Consider the following 16,818-nt stretch of genomic DNA (forward strand, 5'->3'; position numbering starts at 1 on the left):
GGAATGCCTATCATTTATACAACAAAAATATATGAATCATGCTCGATGGTTCCCTACTTCATTTTTACTTGGTGATCAATGAAAAATCTGAAACTAGACAATTCAGCCTCCATCAATTGGTTGTACTAACCAACTGAACTTCCAGAAATCTACAGACAATTCAAAAGCAGTATCTGCAGAGCTACCACTGACCAGCAAGAACCAAGGAAACTCAACAAAATCCTTCATCTGTTCAATCATCATCTGAATCTGCAAACAAGAAAAAAGAGCTCCCTTCAGCTAAAATAAAATACAAATTTGTGCAAGACGACAGAAGTAAACAGCTGCAGATGCTGGAAACCAAGTGCAATAACTAGATACAGTTGTGATAGCAATAACTAAAACAAAGTGGCAATAAAGGATTGCGTATCAAGATTTAACTAATCCAAAAATGATTGCCGATAGAATAATCATAAGCTGATAAGCATACATAAATTGGGAGTAATAGATCGATCAAAGTAGGCATGCTTAGTAATTTAACTCTATGCCCCTAATCTTGATCCTTGACCATACATTATACTAAATGTGGACATTACATTTCCTTCCCAGGTCTGAACTATTTGTGGACATGCTATTTCCATCCCTTAAGATACTAGAATTGCAAACAACAACGACAACCAAGCCTTATCCTACTAAATAAGGTCAACAACATAGATCAAACGACACCATAATGTTCTGTCATCTAGCATATCTCTATCCAACTCATTAATCTTTGAGTCTTTCTTAATAATTTCTCTTATAAAAAGAATTTTTCTAGGTCTTCCTCAACTTCTAGTGATTTGACTACCCTCTCTATATGCCCAAAGCTTTTTCTTTCTAATGTTGTCATTCTTAATCCTATCTCGTCTAGTTTTTCCACACATCCAACGCAACATTCTCATCTTTGCTACACGTATTTTATCCTCGTGTTAGTTTTTTGCCACCCAACACTCCGTTCCATACAATATCGTCGGTCTTACTAGAATTGAAATCGTCTTAAAAAATTTGTTCTCCAGGCAAACTCATGTTTGTAAAACTCAGAATTTCATAAACTATTCATTTATGATGTTACTAGTGGAAATCGGCATTAATAAACTCAGTCTTAGATATCCTGACAGTGGACTGGCTCCTGAACAAAAGAATCATCAAATACTAATAATAATAAACTCAATCTGTAGTAATGAAATTTGCTTACCTGATCTAATATCCTCACCAACTTTTCCGCTATTTTTCAGTTGTCTATTGATCATTGCACATATGAGCATCCACCAATATATATGGAAGATAAGCAGCATGATGAGCAACGTATTAAACACATAGTAAAGAAACATGGGAAAACTCTCTGATAGGTTTAAACACTGCTGAAGATCAAGGCTGGAAAGTGAGAAACACAGTGATAAGTAAATATGATTAGTAAGTTATTGGTAAAAAAGTTCAATAAAATCAACAAATAATAAGACAAACCTTGTTGCTCTAATAACCCAAAAGGGAAAGAAAATTAGCCGCAGTATGAGCCATGAAATTGCAAAAAATGCAAAACACACGCTTGCACCAAATTCTCTTCCAGAATACTTGAATACCTTGGCAGCTTCCATGAATACATCACTTGCATCATGAAGGGCCAGGATTATGGAGCCAATCCTGAAAAAACTGTAAAATGCAGCATGTGTAAGTTACCTCTTCATAATCTGTCTTTAAGTTAATGTCATTTTTGCAGTTTTGATTAACTAAATCACATATCCCACTATAGCAAACCTGAAAACTGAAGTGAGCAGAAAGAAAAAGCACACTAATCTAACATAGAAAAATACAGTTTTGTCAAGCAGTTATTAGATCTATTAAGCATATGAACATTTAGAGGCTCAAATCCTGATCATATAGTTATTAATGAATAGTTTATTTATTTATTTTGATTAAAAAATGTTTAGATGAGTTGGATTCCGGGAGCTCATCAGGGTAAGGGCAAGCCTCAAGGCTCAAAGAATGCTGACAAAGATACTTATAGATCACCCACCAAAGAGATTCTCACATCGGCCGTGGGAGTTGAACCCACGATCTTGTGGGTGTGAGCCAACTGAACCAAACTTCATAGTTTATTGCATCAATCAATATGTGATATATGACATGAATTATTGTGGTTTGTATTTGATACACTTATATTTTGTTGCTTGATTTATGACTTGAATATTGAATTATTGTGGTTTGTATGTGATATATCAACTTATAGCTTTGCTATGTCACTTATTTTTATCAGTAATGTATATTATGATTTATAATAAGATTCAATACACAATTCAGAAAATAGTCTTCTGATTCAGGATCAGAATCTCAATTTGATAAACAGACATACAGATGTAAGAGCTCAAAAATAGAAGAATAAACAAAATTTAACACATTCATAACTAACAATCAACGTTAATTCTTACTAATTTTCAAACCAAGTATAAAGCAAAATAGAAAATATGCAGAGTTTTAGTCTTTTTTAGGGCTACAAAGAGACCAAATAGATCAAAAGAGAAGAAGTAAACAACTATAAAATAAGGCCATTTTGGGTTTTCATTTTCGTTTTCAATGTTGTGGCTGGTGCAGCCGCATTTTCTGTGTTTTGGCCACAATTTGGAGTCTACGGCTGGAATTAAATTTTATAGCCACTACTACAAAATATTGCACAAAATGGAAAATGTGTTCGGCATTATCAGTTCTATTAGGTATCTGAACAGTAAGAGACTCGAATCCAAGACATATAGCAAATTAAGTCCAGAAGAATGCAGGAGCACAACGAACAAATACTCTAGGATCCACAAGAGACTTTGACACCACATCTCAACCAAAAACCTTAAGACAATGAGAATATGAATCACCACAATTATATATTCAACATTTACCACGTTCATAGTTGATGTGGAACTTAACCACTCACACTTGAATCCAAAAAATAGTGTTATTGCATCAATCAGAAATTCCAATCTGTAGCTTAGAATGAATTTCAGGACACTGGAATTTTAAAAGACCATCTAGAATTTTTTGTTTAAACTCAGATTTTAGTTTATCACATCGGTCTCGTAACAATACCTGTACTTATGAATATTACTTGGGAGACAAAATTGCAGAACAACATTAATGTCCAAAATATGATAACAAATATAAAAAAGAACAATAAATAACATTAATAGTAATGACCATAAAATACGGGTCACCATGTGAGATTTATTTCTGCACAAAGACCACCATAAATAACTAAGTTCCAAATTTAAGGATTATCTAAAATTGACATGCATATTCTTCAGTTACCTTGTTAGATATGAGGTCCCAATCAGTAAAACAGTAATTACATGGTGAGTAAACATCACTGAAAAATCCTTCCTTCGAGTCTCCCAAGTGAGAATAGCAGCAATGCTATACATGTAGAACCCACATTGGCCCATGTAGTAAATCATTACGGGAAACCTGGGAAAAGAAACGAAACAGGAAGCAATTTAAATTTTTATAAAGCAACTACTATATAGTAGAAAATCTCAAACGTGAGTATGATAGTCTTGTAATTTTCTTTTTAAGCACAATAAAAAGTTCTCCCCATGTGAGTAGACTGTTGATAGAACCAAATAGCAACCCATGACATAGTTTCAAAACAAGCAAGAAACTAAACTCATTATAAACTATGAACTACAATCTACATAAATTATTTGCATTGTCAATTTATGAATGGAGGAGTATATCTGTCAATTGCTTTGAAAACCCTTGAAATTTGTTTTTCCATGTACTCAGTTTGTCATAAAAAGCAAAACCTAAACTTAGGTCGCTTGAAGTTCTCAATCCAAAATGGACAAAGGACTAATTTTCCGTTTCCAATAATCTATCTTCCATAATACTTGTGGGCCTTGCCGCATGAGAACCCAATTTGGTAGCTATAAATTCAGTTTAGGTCTGCAGTGTATGTGAAATGTTAAAATGTTAAGAACATCAATGATGAAAGTAAGGGAACTGGTCTTCCAAAGAAATATTAATACAAAGCAGACCAGGTCAACAAGAGAGATGCATGACATGATGACGCTCATTATATGAGAAAAACATTTGTAATATAAAGACTGAATATGGTCATCGTGTTACATAAATTACTTACTTCAACTCATGATTTGGCCAATCTTTGAAGTATAATTTCGTATTAGTGAACCACGGTTCGCGGTAGGTAAATTTAAGAATAAAAGCTTCAACTGTAGCATAATATGTTAGCTTCCACATTGACTCTGAGCATTTTCCAATCTTTACTTGCATTTCCTTAGTAATCCGTGAAGGAGCTTTACCCTTTGTCAACATCCTGATGGCCAACCACTGTAAGCAACAAAATATTCAAGGAATCTGCTTAAAAGAGGCATTAATACTCTTTCTGGTCAAATCAATTCAACAACATAATAGTTGCTTCCAGAACTGCTTTTTACACAGGCCATGTTTCGGAGTAAGGTTTTGGAGGGGACGGCTTTGAAGGGCTAAGTCAATATTTTAATATAAATATGATATTTTGAAAAAAAAAGTGACAGAATAACATAATAAATGATGATATAACATTTTAATCACACTTTATTCATTTTTAGATACATTATATAGCTTCCTTAATTTAAAAAATTAAGTCCTCTCCCTTAAAACCTTCCATCCAAGCATACCCTAAAGGATCCATGAAACAAAGAAGAATTCAGAACATTGTCATACTTATGCAATTAAAAGTTTTTCACCATTCATGCTGATGTGCATTGCTAAAAGAATTAACCTATCGACCTGAAAAGCCATTATGAGATCTGTCTACACTAATACTGTGTTTTCTTCACAGTGCAACAAATGAAGGGAGCTAAAATGATACTCCGTCTCGTTACCATTATAAGCAAAAAAAGTAATCTCAAACCTTAGTCACTATTATAAACAAAAGTTAACTATTTTTGACTCATTTAATGTTAGTGTTCCTAATATACCCTTACTTCAATAAAAAACATTTAATGCCGGTAGTTGAGTGTTTGACATTCAAAGGGACAATTTAATAAATTTGACTTATGTTTTACATGAAATCTAGAAAATTAATTGCACTTAACTAATTTTCTTAACAAAGTGTGAAAGTAATTATTTTTGTTTATAATAGATACCGGAGGGAGTATTTGTCAAAGTCCGGTCACTATATTGAAAAGGGTAGATCCTTCTATTTTAATGGCTATAGAAAAACATAATGTTTAAAGGCACCCTTTTCACCTATTTTGATATAAGAATAATACAATATTCTAAAACCCTTCACCAATAACTATGCATTTCATTATTTTCCCATTTTTCCATTGGTAAGACTAGAAACTAATGTCTGCTACAATTGCAGGTTTCCTAGCTATTAAAGCGAGCAGAAGATGAAACCATAAAACAAGTACAACTATGCAATTATCATCCACGAGGAGAATTGAGACAAAAGAAGAAGAAAAAAACTAAAAGGCACACTCATTGGTTCATCAATTGACAACAGAGGAAACTGCTCATATACTTAACTTAATATGAATGATGAATTAGAATATTTCCCTAATCAAATAATTAAATCCCCTTTACAAGTCAGCATAAATAATCTCCAGCGAACAAACGCAATAAAATTAAATGAAAAACAATTCATGACCTTAAGAAGAGAAATTGCAGAGAATTAAATAAATAATCCAATCCAATAAGCTAGAAAAAGAAATTCAAAAAGCAAACAAAGGATCTTACGCGAAAGACGAATCTGTCAAGGAAGAACCTAGCCACGAAACTAGCAAAAGCGAAGTAGATCGCGACGGAGAAGTGCGAAGAGTCTGGCACCACATTATCGGTCCAGAATAAATCCATAGCAGACATTGAACAAGCGAGCTACAAGAAGAGCGCTAAGATCATGCCACGGAACTTTCAATTTTGAATACAATTTAAATAGAATCAGGTTCGGTGGAGAGCGACGACGACGAGATCTGGTTTATACCTAATTTGGAGAAGAGTGCGTGGTTTTGAAGTTGTGAGGGAAGCAAAAGTTTTGTGTAGAGAGGAAGAAAACAAAAGAGAAGATGGGAGGGAAAGTGTGAGGGAGAGAGATTAAAACAGAAAACTTGTTAAGGGTTTGTTCGTTACTTAATTTTGATCATCGCACACCACTCACCACCTTCTGCGCTTTATTTATAGCTCTTGTTCATTTTGAGATCTTATAAGCTCTTCGTTGAATTTTTTGGGTGGGCCCATCTCTTTCATTACCCAGACGTGGCAATTTAATGCTTGTCACATTTTTTTAATATAATTTTTATTTATTTATTACGATATCAAATCAAATATACTACTACTCATCCTATAAAATATATACTAGAAAGATTCGGGTCAAATAAAATATTACTCAGTGTAGAGCCATTTTGCGTGGAATTCAATTAAAAATGATGATATAATTAAATTCGAAATTGTTTCGATTAAAACTCAATTATTATTAATTAATTATAGTAATATTTATTATTTAAAAATATATATTTTATATTAAAAAAATACTAGGAGAAAAATATGAACACAGTAAGATTTTGAAATTTAGAAAAATTCAAATTTGAAATTTGAGAAAACTCGAAAGAGTAAAAATCTTACTTGCCAAAGTTCCTCATACCATATCGGATGATCAATCACTTTATTTGTATACTTTTTGTTTCATAAATATATTTTTGACTTTTTATTTTAACTTCAACATGATTTTAATCTTTTAATTTTTAAATTCAAGATTTTAGTCTGCAATTTTAAATTTTTTGAAGGTTTATTTATTATTACGTGTCATTAATGAATATAGTTTCATATATAGTTTGTTGGTAAAATATGTCACAAGTTTAACCTTTTTACAATCATTCTATATTATTTTGATATCATAAAAAAAATTAATATCCAAACATTAAACTTGTAAAATTAAGTTCAAATTTAAAAAAATTAGAAGATTAAAACTATGTTGAGTCAAAATAATAAGATCACTTTTAAAGTACGTCATTAATATTTTTATTATATGAAGTTAATTTTAATGCACCTCGATAATGTATCTAATAAATTTAAATTTATATATGAAAGTTATAGTTGGTTTATATGATATAATCTATTGAAATTTGTCAAAGATGTACGTACTGAATCCTTTTTGAATGGTGTAATATTTGTGTAAATATATATAGTGTAAGGATGTTGACTGTGTCATGTCGATGCTTAGTTTTTTCTTTATTGTTAGGTGACTTTTGAATGCTTAGTTGTACAGTTGTATTATTGTAATGAAAGGGAAAGGACGTGATTATATAATAGTATTGTGATGAGATCTGTTTCAATTCACTTGTTTTTTTTTTACAAAAATAAATAATTGTCTTATTGATAATAAATGGAGATAGGAAGACAAAATGTGAGATGAGTTATCGCTCAAATCTGTGTATGCCTTCTTATCAGCTTTATTCCTCCCACCATTGGAATTATCATTCTTTTTGTTTGGTGTGAGGTGTATAAATGGCTTAGGGGGTGCGAGGAAAAAGGGGTAAAGGAATGACATAATTTTACGTTCAGTCATATGGGCTATTTGGGTTATAAGGAATATAAGGATATTCTCATGATTGGTGGTGGAGTTCTCAGATACTAAAAATTTAGTTTTGAAAATCACTTTGGACTAAGATAAGGGGACATTGCCTATTCTATGAATGGAGTGTGCAACAATTTTATAAAATTATCTTTATTAATAATATTAATATTAGTAAGATAATAATTGTTATATCCAAAATCTAAAACAACATTTATTCTATGACAATTATTTTACTTGTTCTTTTTGTTATAATGATATGAACTGAATAATATTTTTAAATAATATAGCAATGTGTTATTTGTATACAAAGGATTGATTTGCTGTTATAATAGAAAAAAAAAAAAAAAAAAGTCTTAAAATGTGTAACAAATTCAATTAATTTAGTGACAAACTAACAGCTGCAAATTACAAAAGCATATAAAAAACTAAACTACATAGTGAAGTAAATAATAAGAGAAAACATAAAGTGAGAACTAAATAAATTCATCAGCCCCTCAAGCTAGAACCGAAGATGTTAATGAGGTTGAACTTTGTCACAATTGAGTGAAAAGAAGATGGATGTAAAGCCTTTATATGAATATATATGCAAGTTGAGCAGCATAGGAAACTAGAAGTAGATGAATAGTGTCGGACTAGACCTTATCTCGCACAAGATGACAATCCAACTCTATGTACTTTGCTCGCTCATGAATATTTGGGTTTTGAGAAATTTGGATTGCTGATATGCTATCATTGTAAATCGGGACAAGAGTATGGACATGAATATGAAGATTTGGCAGTGTATTAGTAAGGTAGAGAAGACGACCAATAGTACATATATAGAGCTTTGGATAAGGATATAGATTTTCATAATCTCTTTTGAAGCTTGAGATTTGAAGCATGGGACTAAAGGTTAGTTTGAAGTTCAACAATCCCATATTGTTCGAGTGATCCAATGCATATTTTCTTTGATTTAGAGATAGACATTTGGAAGATTGTGCAACTTCTAGGCCAAGAAAAAACTTGAGGGAGCCAACGTCCTTAATTTTGAATGCATAATGAAGAAAGCTTTTAACATAATTGATTTCCTTTAAATCATCACTAGTGAGAACGATGTCATCTACATAGACCAAAATAAATGTTAGGTGATTATCACAATTTTTGACAAATAAAGAATAATCAGATATGGACTGAACATATCCCACGGAAACAAGAGCATTAGATAATTTTTTATTCCAAATTCTACTTGCTTGCTTAAGACCATAAATGAATTTAGTAAGTTTACAAACTAAGTTTGGCTTGTGAAATTGGAAACCAATAGGAAGTTGCATATATACATCTTCCTTAAGGTCACCGTGTAAAAAAGCGTCATTGACACTAAGTTGATATAAATGTCATTTCTTAGCAATAGCAATAGCCTAAACCATTGTAACAATAATCTTTTTAATAACAGGAGAATTTTTTTCAAAGTAATCGACGTCTTCTAATTGAGTGTAACCATTGACTACAAGTCTTCGTTTATATCTTTCAATACTACCATAAGATTTATAATTTGGTTTTAAACACCCATTTACAACCTATAATATCCTTACCCTCAAGCAGATCAGTTAAAATCCATGTTTTGTTTATTTCAAGAGCAATTATTTCTTGATCCATGACATGTTTCCAACAATCATACTTAATAACTTGTTTATACGTATGAGGTTCAGGATTAACAGAAAAAGGCATAAGGAATGATTTATGGGAAGTAGAAACAAGATCATAAGATAAAAAATTGTGTAATGAATAAAGTGTACCTGACATGTTGACAGAAGGTTTGAAACTAGAGATAAGCTTGCAATCATAATCATTTAAGTATGAAGGAGGATGCATATACCTATTAGAAGTACAAATGACAGAACCAAGAGAGGGGAAACAATCATTATCATCAGAGGAAATATGTTGTTATAGAGGAATCTCTTTGTTTGAGGGAAGAAAGGTCAAAAGAAAGTTGATAAATACGAACGCAATCACCTTGCGAGAATCGATTGTGGAGTTCTTGCCCAACAGAGGAAACATCATCGAATCAGAGGATATTGGAAACAATTTTCTAGAGAAATTGAATGGTAAAACCACAAAAAGATCAAAGTATTGTAGCGTTTTCATGCGGAAAAAATTGGGATCTTCAAAATTTGTTTTCTTGATCGACCCATCTATGAAACCGAATTTGTTTTTCATCTCCAGCGATATGTACATAGCGTGAGCTCACCCATGATAATTTGAATCGTCCAAGATTAGAGTGGTGAAAATAAGAGAGGGGTTTTTGTTTGGATGTATATAATAGGGGATGACGGAATCACGATTTGAATGAAGAGTTGGTGATGGTGGGGGTGGAAGTGGAGGATCAATAATGTCCACCATTGAAGAAGAAGAAAGGGACTGAAACTAGAGTGGGTTATGGTGTGAAGAAGAGAAAAAGTTATATTGTGAAGAAGACAAAATTTTGAAAGAAGATGATTATTTCATTAGATACCATGTTATAACGATATGAACTGAATAATATCTTTTAATAAAATAGCAATGTATTATTTATATATAAAGTATTTATTTGCAGTTATAACAGAAAGAAAATAACAAGTCTAAAAATGAGTAACAAACTCAACTAATTTAGTAACAAGCTAATAGTTTCAAACTACAAAAGCATATAAGAAACTAAACTAACTAGTGAAGTAAATAATAAGAGAAAATATAAAGTAAGAAATAAATAACTTCACCACTTCTTTCAATATGAGCCAAATGAAGCAGATATATCCAAGACCACCAAAGTGAAAAGTAAAGTAGGTATAGGGACCAAATTAATACGGTAACAAATTTGAAACCCGATGAAGGGATATTTCATAGTAATATAAATGAAAAAAGTTTGGTGCACATTCAAAACTCATTTGACACATTGAGAAGATGATATAATATATGATATATTGATGATGTGATAAAAAAAATATAGAGAAAAAAATTAAAATATTAAATGAGTGTATAAAAATTAGAGATATTTTAATATATGAATTGAATATAAATTTAGGCAATTTAAGATAGGGAGAGAATTTTTAAAGTATATTTGGAATATTGAAACAATTATAGAGGTATAACGATATTGCAAGTAAAATAAAATTTCAAGTCTCCCAAAGGTTTTGTTGATTGGTTTTAACAAAGGGAATCATCTTCTTACTCAATGGGTGGTTCATCATTTATGTTATTAATGCAATTTAATTGTTTTTTTTTTTTTTGAAGTGTTGAAATATTAGGAGCACTAACGAAAAGAGAGTATCCTAGTTGCAGTGGAGTGTTTGCTCCTAATTTCATTCAACATTTCAACTTCTTAATGGAAATATCACTGTCCTCCATAGAATGCTCATTTATTTGATTCTAGATCTTTCTGTTCATTGTTCATTATCGTTGTAATAACAATACAAAAGCAGTTTCCATTGACCACAACCACATTGTTTCTCCGTTTGTGCGATTTATTCCACTCTTAAAGGTTGAGGTTTTCAATGTTAAAACTTTTACGTCAGCTGGAACTCTACTTTGGCGTAACCAAATCTAAAAGTATATGTCAATGTTAAATATGGTCACCGACACACAAGCTATATTGCTAACTTGACAAGTCTATAAACTAACTTAACAATTAAACAATTAAATAGTTCTAAATAATAATTTTAAAAAAATTATAAATAATTTTTCTCAAGATTTTGACAAAGTATCATCTATAACTTCAACGTTTTCAAATTTATAAAATCTCTGCTTTAAACTCTTATCTCAGTCATATTTCAAAAAAAACAATTTAAATATTTAATACATTTTCCAAAAGACTTTCTAGACTCAAAATAACTGCAAAATATATCACGACTCAACACACTTTACAAAAGGACCCTCGATCAAAGAGGTCCACTAAAACAAATGATTGAGACTTGAATCTACTAATAACTTGCTACTCAGCTGCTTGTAAATCTGAAGAAGAAACAACATGAAGCAGTAAGTCACAAAGACTTAGTGAGAAGAAACAACGACCACCAACTAGAAGGAAACACAAAAAGACACGAATAATTATTTTATAATGTTGTGACAATTATGCTAAACAATACTACATGAAATATAAATACTTCTCAAATAAAGTATACACATGATAAAATCATTAAACTTATAATTTAACCGTTTAGGTAGAAATATTGAAAATCTTATTCATAAATAAGTGAAATTAAAATGAGCAACCTTAAGATCATATAAAATCAAACAAGTAAAAACATAAATTTTTTAGGATCAAAAGGTGATTTCATCTCATTGATAATCCTCTCCTCCTAAAGGTGATCTTTCTTTTAGGGGTGACTTCATCTAACGGATAGTCATCTCCTCTCAATCCCGCAATGTACCATAACACATCAATTAGGAAGCTTATATCATGTTGATAGCTCTATCCTCCTAAGGATGATATCTCTCATAAAGGCGGTTCAATCTAACGGGTAATTCTCCCTAATCAAAACAATGTAATTAGGTGCACCTACCTCAGTCAACGATTTCATAATTATAACAACGATTTCCTAAACACATATTTAAAGATCATTTCTAATTTCATCGTAACTCATGGAAAACATATTCAATTGTGCATCAATTCAATATTTAAATACTTTATAACTCATAAATAAGTCAAACTATAAACATATTATATAACAAAGACTATGAACATAAATAAAGGATGAAATTGAAAAAAAATCAAAGGTTGTGTTCCCCAATTTTTAAATAAATACTTTAACATAGAAAACAAGTAAAATAATAATTATAATATAATAAAGGCTAAATTACATTTGTGGTCTCTTAACTTAATTTTAGGTAACATTTTAGTTTTTTATCTTTTTTTTATGAGTTGGTTCTTTATTTTAATTTTAAGTGATAATTTTATATTTTATGTTTTAAAATTTCAACAATGTTATCTTTTTTTATACAAAAATTCAAAAAAATCATCAAAATTTTCAACCAAAATCCATAAAATTAATAATTATCTTCAATATAATGCAAATTTTATAAAATCCATAACTCAAATATTCAAATACACTCATATTTTCATCTCCAACAACATCAAATAAAGAATTAAAATATGAGTTTATTTCAGGATTTAAGTTATGAATTTGATTAAATTTGTATTTTATTGAAGATAATAATGAATTTTATGAGTTTTGTTTGAAAAATTTGATGATTTTTTTTTGAATTTTTGTAAAAAAAAAGGACAACATTGTTGACATTTTAAAACATAAAATATCAAATTGTCACTTAAAATTAAAATAAAGGACCAACTCGGGAAAAAAATATATAAAGGACTAAAACGTTACTTGAAATTAAGTTAAGGGACCACAGATGTAATTTAGCCTATAATAAAAATATAGATAATCGACTAACTCCTAGAGTAGTAGACAAGACCTCAGCTAACAAATATGAGTATACAAAATATTCTCAGGACTTTAAAAAAATATTCTAAAGTTTAGCTAACTCTAAGAAACCATAAGAATCATTTAAATCTACTCTAAGCACCAAAATAAGATTTTTAAACAAAACTTCATTTTTCTATAGATTCATTCTTAGCATTAATTAAAGTTGTGTATTTACCTCAAAGAATCTCAATAAAACACTTTTCAAAGGATGAGTACTCTTCTCCTTTCTTAACTCACTAACATTAACTCCAAAATCTTAACCAAGAACATTTGTAAGAGTATGAAAAATTATGCTTTTGGAGATGTTAAATTCATTTTTAAGAGTTGATGGTTTATGTGTGCAAATTTATGTTGTGAGGTGAGAAGAAGCAAGTTGAAAAAGAAAAGGAAAAAAAAAATGGAGGAAGGTTGATGTTGTTGCCAAGAGAGAAGAAGAAGAAAAAGGGTGAAGTGGAAAATGAAGGTGGAGTGAAGTTAATTTGGTTTTATTTATTTATTTATTAATTATTATTATTATTATATATTATTATTATTATTATTATTAAATTTTAATATGATAAACCTATATATGATTAATCATCCATTGAGATGATCCACTTTAGTCATTAGCTAGTTGAGGAACCTTATTATTTTTAAGGGATGATTTGCTAATGGTACTTGGTTGCCGTTTTAAAATTGTATTTTATTTTTGGGATGATTTGTTTTTAAAATTGTATTAAAAATATGGAATATTATTTTTCCTAATTGGTGTTCCAATCCGCCGAATTGTTTGAAGCTGGTAGCTATAGGAAGGTTTGTTAGCTTGTATTTTCTTCTTGTGATGAGTTAGAAAATCTCTTATAAATTAATTTAATTTGATTTTGTTGTATAAAAAATAGCTACTTGTTGGATCATGAGAGAGTGACAGAAATTCATTATATTAGAATTATATTAGAGTGAGAGCAATCTCATTATGGGTTCAACATACATTTGCACTTAATAGTTTAATGTAGTTATATAGGTTAACACATTCTTTTATTTAATATAAATTTTTTCATCTACAACAATTTCTTTATATTTGAATTGTTGACTTTGATAACAGTGTTAAACAGTGAGAAAAAAGTTTAAAAAATTATCACAATTAATTCAACACCGCATCTTTATTTAAAATCTCAAATAATTAAATATCCACTCTTTCATTCAAGGTTTCACTCGTTTACCCCAACACTACCGACCATTACTTTATGACCAAAAAAAAATGTAACCTAGGAAAAAAATTGGTCCATTATTTATGCAAAGACATAGTAGAAGTAGCTTCAATACCTCCGACCCTTCGATAAGATCCACTAATTAATGTAATGTACTACCTCGATCGGTCCCCTCCTCTCATCTTAGCGTGCCCTAGAAAGGTTATAGATCCCTTTGGCTAAGGGCATCTCCTTTTCAGCCAGCCAATTAATTAGCAACACATGGCGTTTCCATAGTCACAGCTTGTGACTAGTACGTGATGAACCATGCAAATGGAGCCACATTGCATCACTTTGAGTTGATCTTGTAATTAATTTAATTATTTTGTGAGATCATTGTTGCTTGTTAGTTGCGATTTGAGAGTGAAGTAATAAATAGGTTGATGGTTCGATTTTATCCCTAATATAACACAATCTATGTATTAATTAATATTTGTTTTTCAAAAAAAATTGATTGACTTGCCTTGTTATAAATTTAAGAAATTGTAAATTTTGTTCTTCAGTCGGTAGAAAAAAATGAGAATGAGAAATAAATTTTGAACACATACGGTGCTATGATATGTCACACATAATGTCCCAAATTTGATGTTGATATTACACAATTGATTGAAATTGCAATTACAATCATGAAGCTAAACTTCATATATCATAGGTCCACAAGTAATTCTGAAACTATCATGGACCAGGGACCAGGGACCATGTAAGAGATATTCTACTTGAAATATAAAAAATTGGAATCCAAGACTAGTCTTCATATTACAAAAGATTCTTGACAACACATTTAGTATTACTACATACTTGGATTAATTGATATGGTTTCTAATTAAGCTATGCCACCCTTTACAATTACAATAGGATAGATATTATGTTACTTGGATACTATAATGTACTCTCGCTAAAACAGAGAGGGGGAATTGAGATCAATGTTGGGGTGGCAAGGAATATCTAAAAAGAAAATTATATATGAAAAAAAAAAACTTTATCATATAATTATCTTCTTTGACTCTATTCGATTCTCCAAAATCTTGTGGGTAGACCTTGAAGAGGAATTGGGAATGGGCTATATTGGATTCCACTTTGATATCCCACTACCTCCCACCTGCCAATCAAATTATTTAACTCAACCAAGTGAGCACTATTCATGATAGTGTATGAAAAAAAACATATTAAATTTTTTGACAAAATGAAGTCAAAATTAAAGTTCACCTAAATTTGGTTACTAGATGGTGAATTAAAATCAACATGTTCAATTTGGCAAGCTCATTTCCTGGACAAGAGTGCACTCCATTGCCAAATGGCATAAAAGTATTGGGCTTTGGAGCAACCTACAACAATCCAAAATCGAAATATTGAGAAGCATACATAAATAGAGAGAGATTCAGTTATTTTAATATTAATTTGACTAAGTGGTGAAGAAAGCTGTTAATGTCACAACAAGCATAGTAATAGCATACCTCAAACCTTGATGGGTCAAAATTGTGTGGAGCAGGGTAGAATTCTGGATTATGATGGATGTTTCTGAACAGTGGCATCACTTTCCAACCCTTTGGTATTAAATATCCTTAACAGTTGCAATATGAAACATCATTTTATAAATTAATCAATCATATTATCATAAAATCTTTTGAAAACGAAACTTTCCATAAATAATGGACAGGTAAAACAAATTCTTACCCTTGTATACTACATCAACCACAGCTTCCCTAAAGGTAAATGATATGATGCTTGCCATCCGCAAGCTTTCCATTATTACCTACAATACAAGATACTGCTCAGAATTGTTTTCATGAATTAATTAGGTGCTTTCAAATTAAAGAGAGTTTTTTTGCATAGCATTTACCATGCATAGTAAAGTATATAGTATATATAATTATATACCATACCCTATGAGTAAGTGGCATATTTTTAGTCTGGCCCCATGTCAATGGCATCTTTCCTTTATCGTTGATTTCATATACTGCCATTTGTTCTGCCTGTAATAGGTACAGTTTCTTTGACTCATGAATGAATATTGATTTTCAAAGGCCAATAAGTATTTGAAAATATATGATGGGAACAAAAACACATACTTTTATTGCTTCAAGAAGTTTCTGATCGTCATGAAGATACTTGAGAATCCAAGTCAGAACACTTGCAGTAGTATCTTGAGCTGCAAATAGTACTCCAATTACATTATCAGCGATTTCCTCATCTGTTAGCGTTTGTCCTTTTTCATCCTTGTACTTTAGCAACTGGCCTAATAGATCCTTCTCAATCAATCTCTGCTCCTTTCTCTTGCAAATTATCTCACTTATAATCTCTTGGATCCTTTGCCTCGCCTTGAGATCATTTAACCAAAAAAAGAAAAATCATTAGACAGAGAAAATACAGAAAATCAGTTTCTTAGGTTCTAAATTTTGGTTATGGGCTGTGGCAGTATGCTGCTAGCTTTTATGTTCTAGACAAATGCAGTTGATGCAGCTGGAAAGCGTTTAAAAAACTTTTATATTGCTGCCACAATCGCAGATAGGGTGGTGCAATTTTAGAGCCATTAAATCAAATGTTGCACTGTAGCTTACCAAAAGAGCTTTTGAGTATGCAG

The 16,818-nt window shown here is 30.8% G+C and overlaps 2 protein-coding genes across 2 annotated transcripts in view; both read right to left on the reverse strand.

Moving 5' to 3' along the window:
* Positions 1-82: 82 nt before the first annotated feature.
* On the reverse strand, positions 83-6,175 carry LOC101500130 (ceramide synthase LOH2). The gene is made up of 6 exons (XM_004505160.4): positions 5,743-6,175; positions 4,139-4,347; positions 3,310-3,465; positions 1,483-1,668; positions 1,214-1,392; positions 83-249 (listed from the first exon to the last, which is right to left on the reverse strand). Exons 1-6 carry the CDS (start codon positions 5,866-5,868, stop codon positions 233-235), a joined length of 873 nt encoding a protein of 290 aa, XP_004505217.1. The 5' UTR covers positions 5,869-6,175; the 3' UTR covers positions 83-232.
* An 8,636-nt stretch (positions 6,176-14,811) lies between these two features.
* LOC101500873 (abscisic acid 8'-hydroxylase 4-like) overlaps positions 14,812-16,818 on the reverse strand; it is a 3,001-nt gene continuing 994 nt past the window's right edge. Inside the window, 7 exon segments of the mRNA XM_073369805.1 lie at positions 14,812-15,336; positions 15,444-15,562; positions 15,692-15,798; positions 15,912-15,990; positions 16,121-16,210; positions 16,307-16,555; positions 16,796-16,818. The exon segment at positions 16,796-16,818 is cut by the window's right edge and continues 11 nt beyond it. Coding sequence (XP_073225906.1) covers positions 15,243-15,336; positions 15,444-15,562; positions 15,692-15,798; positions 15,912-15,990; positions 16,121-16,210; positions 16,307-16,555; positions 16,796-16,818 — 761 coding nt within the window. The 3' untranslated portion in view covers positions 14,812-15,242.

Source organism: Cicer arietinum, chromosome 6 (genome assembly GCF_000331145.2).
Source record: "Cicer arietinum cultivar CDC Frontier isolate Library 1 chromosome 6, Cicar.CDCFrontier_v2.0, whole genome shotgun sequence".
Taxonomy (NCBI): domain Eukaryota; kingdom Viridiplantae; phylum Streptophyta; class Magnoliopsida; order Fabales; family Fabaceae; genus Cicer; species Cicer arietinum.

Excerpts from the sequence above, each read along its gene's own strand:
- LOC101500130 (XM_004505160.4), bottom strand. The coding sequence starts at position 5,868 with ATGTCTGCTATGGATTTATTCTGGACCGATAATGTGGTGCCAGACTCT. Across the intron at positions 3,466-4,138 it reads TGGCCAAATCATGAGTTGAA|GTTTCCCGTAATGATTTACT; the intron begins GTAAGTAATTTA and ends TTCTTTTCCCAG. Across the intron at positions 1,669-3,309 it reads GGGACCTCATATCTAACAAG|TTTTTTCAGGATTGGCTCCA; the intron begins GTAACTGAAGAA and ends TGCATTTTACAG.